The sequence below is a fragment of the Heterocephalus glaber genome, unplaced genomic scaffold (assembly GCF_053883595.1).
Source record: "Heterocephalus glaber isolate CG9 unplaced genomic scaffold, H.glaber_assembly_v1.0 deba00001429, whole genome shotgun sequence".
Taxonomy (NCBI): domain Eukaryota; kingdom Metazoa; phylum Chordata; class Mammalia; order Rodentia; family Bathyergidae; genus Heterocephalus; species Heterocephalus glaber.
Genome location: NW_028258294.1, coordinates 33,413,863 through 33,431,442, shown reverse-complemented (window position 1 = coordinate 33,431,442; position 17,580 = coordinate 33,413,863). Strand labels below are relative to the sequence as shown.

Sequence of the window (17,580 nt, the reverse complement as noted above, 5' to 3'; positions counted from 1 at the left end):
AGAAACAAAGAAGCTAGGCAAGGAAGGAGTGGGCATGGTGTGGGACCCAATCCAGTTCTGACAGAGTGGTCAGAAGAAGCCTCTCCAAGGAGCTGTCGTGTAGGCAGAGGCCTGAATGGAGCTGGGAGTGAGGGAGAGAAAGAGCATTTTGGGCACAAAAGGAGCAGCAGCCGCGGCCCGGCGTGGAAGGAGCACACACACATACGCAGCAACTTCAAAACCACAGCAGTGGCTGCCTCCAAGGGGCCTGTGGCAGCGACATCCTTTAAGCCGTGAATTTATAAATTGCTGGGAAGGCAAAGACCTTAAGGATGATCGACTCTATTTCTCTCACTTGAAATTTAAATCCCCATGTCCTTTCTCATCAAAGTGTTCAGCATTGATTTAAATACTTCTTGTGACAGGAAACTCACTACCTAACAAAGATACTCTTTCCAATTTTTTATAACCGCAAATGTTTTGATTTTGTATTAATTTTGGTAGCATACTCACAACATAAAATATACCATCTTAATATTTTTTAGTGTTAGGTTTGGGGTTCAGTAATCTTTAATTTGGTTTCATTTTACAAAACTGAAACTCTGTATCCATTAATAACTCCCATTTTTCCTTCTTCCCAGTGCCTGGCAGCCACCGTTCTACTTTCTGTTTCTGTGAGTTGGATTACTCCAAACACCTCACATGAGTGGAATCTTACAGTCATTGTCTTTTTGTTTCTGGTGTATTTCACTTAGCAATGTCTTCAAGGTTGATCTGTGTTGCAACATGTGTCAGAATTTCCTCCTTTGGTAAAGGCTGAGCTATATCCCATTGCATGGAGAGGCCACATTTTGCTATCTGTTCATCTGCCAATGGAGCCTAGGGTTGCCTCTAAACGTGGCTGTTGTGCATTGTGCTGCTGTGAACACAGGTATGCAAACGTCTCTTTGAGCCCACGGGTTCAACTCTTTCCAGTGTATACCCACAAGAGAAATGCCTGAGTTTTATGGAGATTCCATTTTAATTTTTTGAGGAACCTCCATACGGCTTAATCTTTACTTTGGAATGTTCACCCCCCCAAAAAAAAAAATTAAGTCTAGTTGGATATAGTAGAAGCAGTGAGAGCAGTGAGAAGAAGTTGGCCTGATGTAGAAACACTCAGACATCTGGAAGGGCTTCCTGGAGGAAGTAAATTTCAAGCTGGGCTCAGAGGTTCTGAGTGGTGGTTCCATGGACTCTACCTTAGACTTTGGGGAAGTGTCACTCATGCATTCATTCTTGAAATGTCTCCTGAGGGCCTATGTGTGACAGGCACTGCTTTCACACTGAGTGGGAACCTATGGGGTGTTGTGAGCAAAGGAGCCCCATAAGCTGACTTAGGGCTGAAAGCATCACTCTGGTTGCATGTTGGGGACAGGTGGAGGGGGGCTGCATGGAAGCTGGGCCCAGTTGGGAAGCTGCTGCCCCTGCTTCATTCTGTAATATCTCTTCCTTTGTTCTCAGAACTTCAGGGAATCAGTCCAGGTCATAACTTCCCCAAACCCTTAGCCTCCTGCTCCACACAATCTCCCCCACACCTCCCCCAGAGCAGAGTAGCAGTGGCCTCACCTCCTCCAGAGACAGTTTCTCTCCTCTCCGTCCAGCCCCTCTGGGGCTGCCAGGAGCCCTGAGGTGTCTATCAATTATCTCTTCACGGCTCCTGCAGCTCACAGGAGTCTCTAAGGCCCAGCTCTCTGCCCTTTAAAAAAAAAAAAAAAGACAGAAAAGATGTTGTCAGCTCACTTAGCACTGTGCGCAGGACCTCAGAATCACCAGGGAGGGCTTCCCCAATCTCCAGCCCACCTCCTGAACAGGAAGGGGAAGGAAGGATGCACAGGAAGCCTGGCCTTAGGAAGGAGCTGAAGTTCCCAGTAGTCCCTTCTTGAGACCCCGCAACTTGTCCTGCACTGAATCAGCCACCAGTGTGCTGGGGGCTGTCCTGGGCATGATTAGTCCCCTCAACAGCTCTTAGACTGTGACCTAAGTTCTATTTATTGTCTTCATTCTCCTGGAGGAGAAATGGGACTCATACACCTTTAGTGACCACACAAAGGCACCAGTTGTCAGGAAGGGTCCTGATGATTTTATCTGATCAGGGGTTCTCTGCCCTGCATGCTAGAATCTTCCCAAAGCTTTTTAAAAATACCAATTTTCAGGCCACCACACCGCCAGAGATTCTGAAAAGCTCCTCAGGTGATTCTCATGTAAAAACATGGTTAAAAACACCTCATCCTTCCCCTCTCTTGAAGGATGGAAAGCTGAGGGCCTGAGAGAACACTATACTCCCTGAGGGTGCCATATAGTAACTTCCTAGGGGAGCCAAAAACTGGGTCCACTGGACCACAAACAACAGAAACATATTGTCTCACGGGTCTTGAGGATGGAGGTCCAGAAGCGAGGTGTCAGCAGGGCCGTGTTCCCGCTGAAGCCTCCAAGGGCAGAGCCTTCTCTGTCTCTTCAGTTTCTGTGGTCTCCAGCATGCTTGGCATATCTGCGGTTAGATGTGTCGCTCCAACTTCTGCCACCATCTTCACAGGTCACTCTCCACACATGCATGTCAGTGTCAAAATTGCTGTCCACTTAGAAGAACCCAGAATTAGACATTGGATTTAGAGCCTAATCAAACCCAGTATGACCTCATCTTAACTTGATTGCATTTGCAAAATTTCTGTTTCCACTAAGGTCACATTCACAAGTCTGGGTGGACATTAATTTGGGGGGACGTTATTCAACCCCAACATTAAGTGAAAAGCCAAGACTCTAGCCCTGACTCCTAAGGCCCTGTCCTTGACTTTCCCTACCGTAATGGGCACCTTGGCACTTCTTTATACTCCTCCTCTTACTTATGGCTTCCATCAAGTGCCCTCTCCATACTTTGCCAGCCCCCAGCACTGATGGTTATAGCTTTTATGGTAGAAGGACATTGTCTTCCATTGTGGAATTCCAGAGGGCAGAGACCAAGTTCAAGACTTCTCAGTGGGGTACCATGCACGCCCTGGAGACATTCCATAAAGACTTGATAAATTCAGCCAAACTGATTGAATTGGTGAGTCCTCCTTAAAGAAGTAGTGAGGATCCCATTGACGGAGAAACCAAACAGAGGCTGGCTATATGTCCCTATGAGTGGTGCTGCTATTCTGGGAGCATCGGTCTAGCACAGACTTTTGGAAAAGCACAGGCAGTAGACAAATGGGCTAAGCTCTACCAAGTACTAACCATGTGACCTTGAGTAGACTATTAACTTCTTTGTGCTTCAGTTAATAATAATAATGGTGGGCCAGGGATTTAGCTCAGTGGTTCTGCTGCCTGCCTCGAGAGCACAAGGTCCTGAGTTCAATCCCTGGTACCAAAAAAAAAGAAAAAGAAATAATAGTGGTACCCATGTTAAGTGGTTTTGGGAATTAAATGAGATAATACATGTAAAGTACTTGGTCTAACATGTACTAGATGCTCCGTAAATATTTAGCTTTTAAAAAAGTAGAATCCCAGGGGCCGGGGATTTAGATCAGTGGTTTCGGCACCTGCCTCACTAGCGCAAGGTCTTGAGTTCGATCCCTGGTACAAAAAAAAAAAAAACAACAGTAGAATCATGCTCCTTTTCAGGAAAGAGGATGACAAAACAGACCAGCATATTTGTAATAATAATACAAAGAAGAAAAGTTTTTGCGAACCACATATGGTACTTCCCTGGTCATGAGCATGACAGGTGTTACCATGTGACAATCCAGAAGCATCACAGGCAGAGTCCACATTTAAACACAGCTTTGTGTTCTGGTCCTAGAGCCTAAGGGAAGGGACCCAGTTGGCATTTGGAGTGGGATAGTTCTTTGTTACTCAAGATGCCCAGCACCCTGCCCCCTGCATCCTAAATACCCCCAATTAAGGTATCACCAAAAATGACCTCCCACATGCATTTCCAAATGGCCTCAGGATGGAGGCTGGCCTCAGGGGAACTGGCTCCCGCTTTCTGTTAGATCCACTGGGACCCAGCCTGTCCCATTAAGGGGAGTGAGGATGTGGACTAGCTGCTCCTCTGCCTGGTCCAGAGGCAGTTGATGTCAACCAGGCACTGCCAGGACACCTGCCAGAGCCTGACTGGAGGCCATGGCGCTGTCCAGCCCTGGCCCATCTGGACCCCCACCAGCTGCGGTGTCTCCCTCCACTCTCCACACTGGATGAGGCCCACTCCACAGGCCTCTTGCTTCTTCCCTTCCCCAGCAGGGCCCATCATCTGATTCTCATCAAACAAACAGAACTGATGTTACTCAAGACCCCCCCAGAGGGGATTAACATAATACCCCTGATTTCTCCTTCCCCTCTCTCTCGCTGTGCATCCCCCTGGCTGCTGCCTGCCTTTGTTTCAGGAGGAGCAAAACACTGCGTCTGAAAACGTTACTGCAATTAAATATGCACAAGAAGGGGGGAAGGGAGGGGAAATGAGGACAATGAAGGATGTGAAACATCAGATGCAGCAGCTGCTTGTTGCTATGGAAACCCCAGCTCCCCACCACCATCACCGCAGCATCACCCCCCTCCCAGCCCCCATTCTCGCCTTAAAATCCCAGTAGGGCCAAGTGCTCCATTTTCCTGGGGTGCTGGAGGCATCAGATCAGAGTCCTGGCTGTCCAGGACTGGAGCACCTGTGGCCTGCTGGTGCTGATTTTTGAGTCTTTCCTGCTTTGCCTCACCCCACCCATCAGTTCCACCACTACCTCCCCACCCTCGCATTTCTGATTGGCAGCAACACCCTCCAGTAGTTCTGCATCCCAGTCCCAGTTACATAATAAATTACTGGAGAGCTTCCACGTTTGACTTTGGGATGTCACAACATGGAGACAGAACAGCACATGCAGAGTCCTGTGGGGAAGCCAGGCTTTCTTTCCTCCACTCCTCTCTTATTGCCTGCAGCAGCGCTCTTGTCCCTCCTCCTTCCTGTCTTCCCCTGAAGCCCTCCGTTGGAGTCTGCACAGTTCTGGGCTGTGGGCTGGAGGGGACAGGGCAGGGGATCCACAGACTCCAAGTTCTAGGCGGCCAAGTACACCACAGCCTGCAGGATCCCTGACAAAGTGCAGCTGGACTGGGTCCATGTGATGTCCCAACTTGGGGACACAGAACACTTGTCCCAAGGGAGAGAGAGGGAAAGTGACATGGCAGAGATCCATGGGGACAAGACAGGGCTGACTGCAGGGAGAGCAGTGTAACTCGCACTTCACACCTGTAAAGTTAATCCAGTCTCAGTGGGGGTTCACAATCAGCAAAATGGGTGCATTGGCACCTGTCCTTCCAGCTCCCTGCACAGTGTAGACAGTAGCTGTGACGATGGCAGGGAAGTCAAGCTCAGCGTCTGTCCCTTTCTCTGCTTTGCATGTAACGGGTGTCTGAGAACTGTCTGCTGAATTATTATTGCGTGCCTGCCTCCCCATGGCTCCACTATTGAAGAGCTTAACCTCAATGATGGTTTGTTGAGTGAATAAATGATTTAGAGTGAGCCAAAAGGATTTAGATTTGTGTTTAGTTTAATGCAGAGGGACAGCTGAGAGTCAGAGGACCCGAATTCCAAGCTACTGACTGGCTGCATGACCAGCGCCGGTCACTTCACCGCAAGTCTCAGTTTCCTTCTCTGTAAAATGGAGACAACACTTCAAACAGTTGTAAGAGCCAACAAGCAATGAATGTGAATGAGATTTGCAGAAAAAATGAGGACTGTGTGCCAGACATTTTTACTATTTTAATATGTGTGAAATATTATTTTTACCTCATTGTACAGATAAGGCTTAGAGAAATTAAGTAACTTTCCCAAGGGCACACACTCTGGAAGAGCCAGACTGGGACTGAGATCTCAGCCTGACTCTGAACCCCACCTTCTATCTGCCATTTTGTTTGTGTGTGGAAGCCTCATCTATTGGTGATGCCCCCTGCCTTTGAGGCTGCACCAGCTTTGCAGCTGGTCCTCCCCATCATCTGGCAGAGGTCTCCTGTCAGCCAGAGCGCCCCAGGCCAGGGAGTAATGGGCTCTGTCCTGATTGTTTCCAGAAAACAGGTTTTTTATTACCCACCATGGCGGGCTGTACATCTCGGACGTGCAGAAAGAGGACGCCCTCTCCACCTACCGCTGCATCACGAAGCACAAATACAGTGGGGAGACCCGGCAGAGCAACGGGGCCCGCCTCTCCGTGACAGGTAGGCGAGGGGGCTGGGGGAGCAGCTGCACAGCCCATCATGGGACTCCCATGTCCCCACCGTAGATGGGGGAGTCCTCCTATACTCAGGGGACTCAGAAAGAGACTAAAGAACACAGCACAGAAACCACCCGGCCAGGCATCTTGGGTGCACTTGGGATAAGGGCTTCAGAGATGCATTTCTTCTAGGAGTCTGTGTCAGAGTGTACTTAGTGTTCCCAAGGAGCTGATGTTTCCAGCTGTCCAGTAACGAGTGTTATGGACCCACTCTCCCCTTTCCTCTTTTTGCCTTCCTTGTCAGGAAGCTCATAAATAAAATCTGATACTCAAACATAGTAATATTAGTACTATCTTTTAAGTGTTTTTTGAGATTCTATTTAATCAATGAGTGTACACGAATCTTTTCTTTTGGACACCCCACAACATTTGGAACTGTGCAGCATATAATTTATAAACAACGTATTTCTAAAGGATTCTTCTTCTAGAGAGATTGTGGCTTCTGAGGAGGGATGAAAGTTGATGTTTATTGAATCCCTCTGTGTACCCTGAATTTCCCTTATTTGTTGTCTGTTTGGCACCTCTGTGAAGCGTGTGCATTGTTCTCCCTATTTTTACAGGTGAGAAAACCAAATCTTAGGCAAGCCAAGTAATTTCTCAGAGCTATTTATCTGAGGGGAGGCACAGCCAGAATTCAAACTCTGACCCTCCTGGTCCCAGGGTTCACCCAGCTGCAGGTCTCCAGGGAAGCGGACAGTTGAGCACCCACATGCAGCCTCCAGCAGAGTAAAGAAGGCATATGGTGTCCTTCAAGGAAAGCTTTCTGGAACAGTAGTTTCCAAACTTTCTTGACAGCAAGCCATGGACAGATGTTTTTATCATAGCCTGTGCAATGCACACTGGTATTTTCTTTTCCTTTTTTTTTTTTTTTTGGTACCGGGGATTGAACTCGAGTCCTTGCACTTGCACAGCAGGCGGCAAAACCACTGAGCTAAATCCCCAGTCTGCACACTGGCATTTTCTCCCACACCCTTTGCAAGGCACTCTGATATTTTCCATTCTATTCTATCCTATTTTGTTGTTTCTAAATGCTGGTTGCACCTTTCCAAATGGATTTCACAATCTCCTAACAGTTTGTGACCTACAATTTGAAAATTCCCGTCTTGAAGAGGAGATTGAAGTGGCTTTTGGAAAGGGAATAAACTGACAGAACATGCTGGCTTTGGGGCTCAGACCCACAAGGTCACACATGCTTTCTAGGCCTCAGGAAGATGAGCTAGCCTAGGTGACAGCTCTGCTTCTGTCTGCCTCTGTCATTCTGCAATTTGGCGAGACCTACCCTGATCCACAAATGACTGTCTCCAAGACCCCTGTCATTTGCCTATCACGTTTGGAGAGGAGAACAGGGAACCAGGAGTTTTGAGGGTACTGAATCAGGCTTTCTAATTCACTCTGTGTCTTCAGTGCCTGGCCCTGTGCCTGGCACATAGTAGGTGCCAAGTAAATATTTATGACATAAATTAATGCCAATAGAAATTGCGTGGTCCTACGGGGAGGAGATAGGGCTGGATTGAGCAGCATAGTCTTTGTGGTTTGACTTTTGAATCTGCAACCCAATTCCCAAACACATCGTCTGTCAAAGTGGTTTGCCTCCAAATTATAGGGACTTGCTTGTATGCTGCTTTGCATGTCATTTGCATGCTTCTCATACAATGTAGGAAATGCACAGAAATCCCCTCTCCTGAATGCCTGTTCCACTCTCCATGATAATTGAGCCCTTCATCCTCTCTAGTCTGCTAGTTGGACCTCCAGCATTTGGGGGAGAATAGGCAAGAGTCCCTCAAAAAAAGACATTCTTTAAGCGGAAGGCTATGCCCATCTTCTACTTCTCATTCACCACCAGCTATGGGGAGGGGGGTGGCAGGAGGAGAGTGAGGAAGACCACCACTCTGCCCAGGGACTCAGAGGTAAAGGCCAAACAGAGAAACAGAAGTTGAGACAGGAAGGTTCCCAGGTAGCCCAAGGGCAGAGACCCAGGCACAGCAAATGACACAGCTCAGGAAAACAGAATGAGAGACACACAAAGACAAAGGAAGGAAGGAGGGAGCTGAGGAAAGGGAACAGAGGGGAGGGGGCCCCCCTGTGCAGTGACACAGGGCCCTGATGTGATGGGATGTGACAAGGCAGCTTGTCTGCAAGATGCTTGTCTCTGCAAAAACGCAACTGATACTGGAGCGAGGCTGTGCAGAGGAGAATCGCATCAAGAGCTCAGCCCCAATCTCTAGGCTCACTCCCAGTCCCAGATCCACTTCCCAGGTGGTCATCAGTCCCCAGAGAGGACAGACCAGGATGTCACTGAGGTGTCGCATCTCTAGTAGCCCAGGACCCCGAGCTCCAGAGAGGGTGTGTGTGCTCTGGGTTCGTGGACCCAAAGGTGAGAGGAACAGGAGAGAATGAGACGCCGGGCCATGTGTGATGGTCAGGGAAGAAGGCACACTTACCCTCATTCCTTGTGTCACTGAATGGGGTGAAGGTTTGAGCAGGAGGGATAATGCGGTGCCTTGTTAAAGGAGTATTTAAGAATTGGGCCGAAGTTTCCATCTCAGCCTTGCAGTTTGCTGACTATGCAATATAACATTGAGCACATAACATCTCCAGACCTCAGCTTCCTCATCTGTACAGTGCAAGTGGCAAAATGCGCTGCGCTAGGCTGTCATGAAGAGGAGACGGGACACTGTGTGTGGAAAGCCCTATGCGTGCCCAACACAGAGGAAGCACTAGCAGTCAGTAGCTGTGGCTCTGGTGGTGCTGGGCTGGGCTGGGCATTGTCTCCTAGTGCTGCTGCATTATTATTCCTACCACATTCCCAAAACAGGGGGGTGGGGACAAGACAACTTTCATTTTTCTGTATTTTCCAAGTTACATGAGGCAGTTGCAAGAATAATCTGATTTTGCAGTTACAAAATCCCCCCTAATACAGTAATGCCCATTCCATACACCTAGGCACTTTTAGTTTGCTGAGTGTTCTCACTTACACTAACTCACCCACACCTCAGTAGGAGGATCTCGCCAGCCACACTTCCACAGGAGGAAAGCAGGACCAGAGACAGAACAATCAGCCTCACATCCCTGGGCTCACATGGGACAGAGCACGTGCAGAGGCTGTGTCCTCGGATCCCCGACCACCACAGCACTGTCCAGTCCCCCGTTGGAGGTCCTAGCAGCCTGCCCGGGGCTCCCTAGCCATGGCTTACATGGCCGCATCTCAGGCACCCCTGGCAGTTTCTCAGGGCAGGGCCATCTGTCTCCCTGAGCGCTGTGCCCATACTGGCATCACCCGGTCCCCCAGGGCTGTCGCCATGTACACGCTGCAGCATTTTACTTCTGCTCTGGAGTAATGAAAGAGGTTTCTTTTCCTCAGAATTTAATTTCACGCCTGAGCCTCGGTGATTAATTCCCTCCCCCCCCAGCCCCTTCCTCCACCGCCCAGACGGCCCCTCCGCTTGTAAATTCTGCGGTGTGCCACGGAATTTGTGTATTTTGCATCAATTAAGTGTCACATTGAATAATTCTCCTCTGGCACCGGGGTTTGTTTATCCCTAACCATTCCCACCAGGGTGGGGGTGGGGAAGAGGCAGCAGAATCTGGTAGGGCGGGGGGGGGGGTGAGCACCAAAGAGTGATCGCCCTGTGCGTCTGCTGTGCCATGTCATCTGCAAAGCATTTCCACACATGGTGTGCCATCAGTTGCCCACAAAAGCCTGAGATCTGGAGGTACCATAGTCACAACCACTGGGTCCTAAGACTCACCCAAGGTCTCATGGGGTATCAGCAACCAGGTAGTACTCAAATGCAGACCTTCCAGCCCAGCCAGGCTTCCATTGCCCAGAGGCATCCCCTGCAGAGCCCTGGGAGGTCAGTAGGGTCCTGATCTGGCCTCCTGCAGAGCACTGGGAGGTCAGTAGGGTGCTGACCTGACCCCTCTCTAGGAGCACAGTTTAGTATGTTAGATTATTCCATCTTGGACCTCACTTACTGAACAGGGGCAAGGGAAGACCTGGTTTCTGATCTTGGGTCTGCAGTGTGATTTGGGCCGGTCCCTGCAGCTCATCCCTTTGTGCCCTCCAAGGTCCCTAGGCACATTATTATTTCTCTGGTCTATAAAATTCTGCAATGTGGAGTTTTATCCAGAAAAATCAGATCCCTGGCCCACCCCACACAAGTGTCTCTGTTCATCCTCCCTCAGACATTAACAGTTCAGTAGCCTGGGGCCCTGCTCCCTGCCACGCCTGAGAGGGACAGCCTTGCTTAACACTGCCTCAAGGAGAAGCCTTCTTCCAGGAAGATGGATGTGTGGCCTGCAGTGGCAGCTCCTAGAAAGGGAAGGTGGCCACAGCAGCAGCCTGGGGGTGGGGGGTGGGGGGGCTAAGGGTAGGGGGTGGGGAGACCCCCATTCCCTGTGTGCTCTTCTCTGCCCTCTGAAGTTTGCCACATGCATATATTACCTGTTAAAAAAACACTTTTGATTTTTTTCTTTCAAAAAAGGGAGGGGATTGTATGAAAATAAAATGAAAGAAAAAGAAAACTCTTTGGGAGTCCAGTGAGAGTCGCCGGAGGCGGGAGTAGGGGCATCCAGAAGAGGCCTGAAGCTGGTTTGTGAAAGATGAATAAGAGTTTTCCACACAGAGCAAACTAGCTAGTCATCCAGGTGACCCAGAGAGCCACAGTGAAAACTGGGGACAAGACAGCAGGGGAGGCCGTGCACATAGGCCAGGCCACAGAGGGCTTTGGGGTTCAGGATGAGGAGTGGGGGTGTGATATATAGATTAGGGGGAGCCTTCCAAGGCTGAAAGCAAGGGCATATCCCAAGGCGCAAAACCTCAGGGAAGCCATTAGGGTTAGAGCTGCCCTGAGAGCAGACAGGTCACCCACTCAGAAATGATGTGGGCAGCACACACTGAATCCCACCCCGGGGCCAGGTCTACAGTGTAGGGCCATGGGCCTCACAGGAGCTGGCTCCTCCTGGTCTAGAAATGCAGAACAGAGAAGGCTGTGGGGCTGAGCAGTGGCCTGCAGAAGCCTTCACTCTGAATCCTTCTGGGCTCCAGCAGAAGTGTGCTGATCATCTCTTCATTGGCCCAGAGTTTAGGCAGGAGAGAGGGCAGATAGACTCCCCAGTCCTTGAGGGGAGTCTGAGACTCAGACAGACTTGCCAAGGACTGCAGACTGGAGACACAGAGAGCCTCCTGTCCCAGAGTCACTGCTCCTGAGACTGGGTGAAAAGAGTTCTTGGGAACACCCTCTCCCCCTGCACCTCACTCTCTGCTTCCTTTACTTCTGTCTGTCTCTCTGTCATTCTGGCCCTGAATTCTCTCCTCTTCCTGCCCTTGCTCCAACCATGGCTCTCAGGGGCTTATATGGAGGACACATTGTCCTGTGGAGCTACATGGGATTCTCTCGCTGGGGCACTCATGGGCAGCTGCTCCTGCCTTGGGCCTCCTTGCTTCCCTCTCTAACCCTCCTGGCATCCCTCCAGGGTGGACCTGGGCTGCTGACCCTCTCTGTCTTCCAGACCCCGCCGAGTCCATCCCCACCATCCTGGATGGCTTCCACTCCCAGGAGGTGTGGGCTGGCCACACAGTGGAGCTGCCCTGCACTGCCTCGGGCTACCCCATCCCTGCCATCCGCTGGCTCAAGGATGGCCGGCCGCTCCCAGCTGACAGCCGCTGGACCAAGCGCATCACAGGGCTGACCATCAGTGACCCACGGACCGAGGACAGTGGCACCTACATCTGTGAGGTCACCAACACCTTCGGTTCAGCAGAGGCCACAGGGGTCCTCACAGTCATCGGTGAGTCAGAGAAGCCCCTTCTGCAGTCCCAGTAACCTATGAGGGCACTACCATGTGACAGGGAGGACTGTGGCTGACCCCAGGGGATGCTTCTGGCTGGCTGGCTGAGTAGGTAGTTGGTATCCTAGAGAAGCAGTTGTTTTGAATCAGTTCTCGCATCATCAGATAGCAACTGACTTTGAGCAGTCAGCTCAGTGTATTCTCCATAGAATGGGGTAATGATCCCCTCCCTCCTACCTCTCAGGGATCAAATTTGACCATGGTGGTGATAGTGATGATGGTGGTGATGAGGTCAGGGTTTCTTGGCTTGTGGGGAGGAGGCAGTGTCTGAACTAAAGGAAGCAATGTTGATGTTAATTCATTAAACAGGACAAATGTCCCTGTCCCACAGTGACATTCAGACATTTAACGATAATTAATAGGACCACTGATCCATCAGCTCAGACACTGGGTATAAGCAACCAAGCCAGTCATATGAGGAGCTGCCCGATAGAAATCATCTCTGGTCCTCTCCCATTTTCCCCAGAACAGAGTTTAGTCTAATATTACCTTCACCTTCTTCCCTACTCTCTCCTGTTACACACACACACACACACACACACACACACACACACACTGCACACAGCTCAGGAGGACGCACATACCCAAATCCTTGGAAAATCAACAAACCTGACTGTAGGTAAATGTGATATTCACAGCTCTTGCCACAGTCCATACAGGCAAACAGATACTTACACTCATAGACGCAGGTATGAGTGTCAAAAATCCACATGCTGGGCAGGGGATTTAGCTCGGTGGTGCCGCCGCCTGCCTCACAAGAGCAAAGTCCCAAGTTTGATCCCTGGTACCAAAAAAAAAAAATGCACATGCTCTCTTCCCCATACTCACATGCCCCAGTAACAGTCCCCATGCCTATGTACAGGCGCATATGCCTTCGCTGTAACATACTTGCATCCAAGTACATCTACACAGATGTGGAACAAGCAACCCTCTACAGATATGTGCACACCCACACTGTGCACCTTGTTTAAGTCCTCGATTCTCCTCCACTCCTCAGCTCCTCAGCCCAAGGGGAAGTGGGCTGGCTTTTCTCCCTCTCTAGCCTGTCTCCTGCCCCTCTCTCCCAGTTTTATGGGGAGAAAAGCAGTGCTTCCCATACCTTTCTATTCTGCTACCAAGCCCATGCAGAGGCAGTGAAGAGAAGAAAGTTGGCAGAGCCCTGGGAGCTCTGGCTGATGGCTGGGACAAGAGGAGCCCACCTGCCTCATTGTGCACTGACATTTCCCAGGCAGCAGGCAGAGGCTCTGGGGAGTGGGAAGGGAGAGCCAAGCAGGAAGTCAGGTCTACATAGGCTGCACCTGGCGGCGGGGGGGGGGGGTCCCCTGCTTCTGCAGCCTCTGCCCCTGAGCAGAACTCCAACCTCATGGACATGGAGGGGGATTACCAGCTGGACAGCCAATCAGTGAACACGGCTCAGGTCTTGGTAAAGACACAAGGCTGAGAGATGCTGTACTCCTCATAAGTAGCTATGGTCCAAGAGGTGATAACAGGACAATGTGCTCAGTGTGGTGTTAGTTATGCCCTAGGGGCCCTTGAAGAGGGATCCTGAACCTAGTCTGGGAAGGGGATGGTGTCCAGGAAGCCTTCCTGGAAGAGGTCTCCCGGAGCTCAATGTGGAGGATGAGGAAGAATTAGGCAGAGTGCTGCAGGCATGGAAGCAGCCCACAGGAGGCAGAAACTGCAGGCAGGTTGCTGATGCTCTAGAGAGTATGCGACCTTGGTGACAAGAGGAAAGTGTAGGAAAGAAGGGAGGGCAGGTTCCTGAGGGCTCAGGAGGTAGTGCTGAGTTGCTGGGAGCCATGAAGGTTGTGAGCAGGGACCGTGGCAGAAAGGAGGACCTCTGGTGGGGACAGGGAGTTGATGTCCCACAGTCCCTAGAAAGGAAGTCAGACCGGGCAGCAGGAGTGTTGGTTGTCTGCATGATTGGGGCTGGGGTGGGGAACAGGGGTGGCAGGGAGGATGGTGAGCGAGTCCAGTTCCCACCTTCTTCCGTGAGCTGAAGGAGCCTTGCAGTCCTGCCCCAACAGAGGGACCCGGGTCAGGGACACCGGGGCCATCACAATGAGAGACGGATGGACCCCCTAGGCCGACTCTAGCATGGAGCAGAGGAGTCCACTGAGGCCTGGGTGGGGGGGGAGTCCACACGGGGCCTGCCCGCCCCAGCCCCCTTCCACCCACAGTAAGCCCACTTCCTTTTCTTTCTCCCCACCCTCACTTCCCCTTGCATCTCCCCTGCCTGACACGTACCAGACCCCCTGTACGTGACCCTGACACCAAAGAAGCTGAAGACTGGTATCGGCAGCACGGTCATCCTCTCCTGCGCCCTCACGGGCTCCCCAGAGTTCACCATCCGCTGGTACCGCAACACCGAGCTGGTGCTGCCCGACGAGGCCATTTCCATCCGTGGACTCAGCAACGAAACGCTGCTCATCACCTCGGCCCAGAAGAGCCATTCCGGGGCCTATCAGTGCTTCGCTACCCGCAAGGCCCAGACGGCCCAGGACTTTGCCATCATTGTGCTCGAGGGTGAGCTGGGCGCCAGGCAGAGGGCGGGCAGGGCTCCAGGTCCCCGCCTCCTCCTGCCAGGGTGGAGCTGATGCTGGTGGGAATCCTCCAGTCCTCACTGCACCCAGGCAGTCCCCTGCCTCATTTAGGCCACCCACGTACCCCATGTGCCTGCCCCTTTTTATGTTACCTGTTTTATAGTGGAGGAAACAGCTCCTGTCACTCACCCAAGGTCACTCAGCTCTACCCAAGGGACAGAGCTGGGAATTAAATTCAGGCCTCTTAGCCATCACAATATATTGCTTTTCCCCTCCAAAATTACTAGGTATCTGGGGGGGGGGGCGTGTCTTGGGGGTCTGAAGGTTTTCAGTCTTCCAGAGCTGGAAGAATGCCAAGACCCTCTGGACTTCTGCATCCTCTCTTTGCCTGGGGCCTCTTCACAACTCACTGTTTCTTACCAGGAGTCTCGGTTTTCTGTTTCTCTCTCTCTTTAAAGCTGGCACCATTCAGGGTTCCAGATGGGGCAGATAGGGCAGGAAGGAGGCAGACGAGGGGCTGAGGCCAAGTGGCCCTGGCAGGCACCCCCAGCCCCTCTCAGGTATCAGGCTGCCCCTAGGATTTAGATAAAAGGACTCCCCCAGAAGCAGGGACTGGGGCTGGCAGACTGGCCGAGTCTTGGTTTAACATCAGCATTTTGGAGTGCGCCATGGACGGGATGTAAAGAGTGCGGTGTCACATTCGCCTGACTTTTCTTTTTTCTTTTCTTTTTTTCTTAACATTTTAAAGTACTTAATACCTATTTTGTTAGATTTTTACTTTTAATGACACAAATGATCATACAAATAATGGGGTACATTGTGCTTAATGGCCTTTTCATCCTTCACAACAATCTCATGTGGAAGGATCGGCAGGGTTAATAGTTACATCCCATGGGAGAAAGTTGGGGAGCAAAAGTTAATTGTCTCATGCCAGGTTATCAGGTTAGCCAAGGCTTAAGGCTGGGCCACAGACTACCCACCTCCACTGCCTCTGCACAACGTTTTGGGGTTAGGGACTTTTGCTAAAGGCACTGCCATGCCCCACACCCTCCCACTGCCAAAGTCAAGTGCAAAGAGCCCTGGAATCAGACTGCAAAAGGCTGACATCTGACACGTATAGCTCCACACACAATTGCCTTCCTACACCTCAGGGTCTTTATTAATAAAGGGAAGAGAAAGGCAGGTTAATAGAGAAAGAGAAAGGGAAAGTTGAGAGGACCCCACATTTATTAAGTACTTACAAAGCACAGTGATGAGCAACTCCAATACATTACCAAATCCTCACAATGTCCAGATGAGGTGGGCATATGTCTTGCCACCAATCTCCCCTTCCACCAGTAAGAGATGGGCAGACATAGGGAGGTTAGGTGACCTGCCCAAAGACACAGTGCTAGCAAAGGTGGATCCAAAGCCACGCACTATAGTAATTGCATAGCATGGGGCTACACAGAGCCCCATGCACTGGGCAGTTTACTATTGCTATTGTTATTATTATTATGGCTGCTACTTTGCCTCCTCCCCCTGCTGGGATGGGGTGGCCTGGGGGGAACAGTGTCTCCGTGGCTCGGTGACCCTGAAGGGGGCTCCTCGCTCCCCACAGACGGCACGCCCCGCATCGTCTCGTCCTTCAGCGAGAAGGTGGTCAACCCCGGGGAGCAGTTCTCACTGATGTGTGCTGCCAAGGGCGCCCCGCCCCCCACGGTCACCTGGGCCCTGGACGACGAGCCCATCGTGCGGGACGGAAGCCACCGCACCAACCAGTACACCATGTCTGACGGCACCACCATCAGCCACATGAACGTCACGGGCCCCCAGATCCGAGACGGGGGTGTGTACCGGTGCACGGCGCGGAACTCGGTGGGCAGTGCTGAATATCAGGCGCGAATAAACGTAAGAGGTGCCTGTCTACATTTAAATATCAGAATAGGCTTTTGAGTTCCTTTGCCATCTCTGTGGTTACCATTATTTCTTGTGGTGATTAGTATTTGTTATTATTAATCGTCGTTTTGATTTTAGTAGAAGTCTCTTCCCTCTTTCTCAACCCCTCCCAGCCCTGTCATCCATTCTTGCGTGTGAGTGAGCGCCCCATGTACTTCATCCCATCCTCATTCCCACCCCCTCCTCCTCTTCTGCCCCCACAATCCAGCCTGCCCACCCTCCCCACCCCATTCACCCCATCAGATGGCTCTGGGCCCCAGGCACCTGCTAGCATCTGCCAGCCCCACCAGGGCCTTGCCAGGACAAAGACAGGGCAGGGGCAGAGGGGTCAGCCTTGACCTTAACAAGCAGCTGTGTTCCCAGCATCCCCCACTGAGCCAGCCCCCAGTGCTACAGGAGATGTAGGTAGCCAGGAGCCAGGGTGTTACCTTCTCCCTATAAGGCTCAAACCATTAAGAATAGCAGGCTGAGGCTAGGTGAGGGTGTCCCAAGGCAGAGAGCCTTCAAGAGTAAAGGAGAAGGTGATCATCCCCATATCTCAGATCTCCAAGCCATCGTAATAAGAGCAGTGCAGTCTCCTCTGATGCTCTTTGTAGCCCTGTAGGTCTGACTAGTCTTTATCTGACCCTACCAGTAACTTTTGACCCGAGGCCTAAGGAGGAACAAGGGAGTGGGAGGGAAGGGGCACTGGGTACTAGCAGTTGCCCTGGGAACAAGTAAGGGACATACAGGGTACGGGTTCACACCAAATTCATCATACTTCACACGAGAAACGTGGCCTCCCCGCTGGCTACTCTTGAACTCCCCTGGGGTTGGAAAGGAAGTGCTGAAGGGCCCTGGGAGATTCCCTAGTCTTGCCCTCATCTTGGATGGGGACCTAAGGCCCAGAGACTGCCTTGACTCTCTGCAGCACTGACCTCTGAGACCCCTTTACCACCTGTGCCCAGAGGCCCTGTTTATAGCCCCTTCTCAGGGGTCCACAATACACCTTTACC

The 17,580-nt window shown here is 51.3% G+C and overlaps 1 protein-coding gene across 5 annotated transcripts in view; it reads left to right on the top strand.

Annotated features, from left to right (window-relative positions):
• The window catches only part of Dscaml1 (DS cell adhesion molecule like 1), a 329,506-nt gene that overhangs the window by 234,196 nt on the left and 77,730 nt on the right, over positions 1-17,580 (top strand). For all 5 annotated transcript variants that reach the window (XM_013076639.3, XM_013076640.3, XM_087212423.1 and 2 more), the window contains 4 exons: positions 6,052-6,198; positions 11,766-12,044; positions 14,355-14,630; positions 16,248-16,544. In XM_013076639.3, coding sequence (XP_012932093.2) covers positions 6,052-6,198; positions 11,766-12,044; positions 14,355-14,630; positions 16,248-16,544 — 999 coding nt within the window. The remainder of the gene's footprint in view (positions 1-6,051; positions 6,199-11,765; positions 12,045-14,354; positions 14,631-16,247; positions 16,545-17,580) is intronic.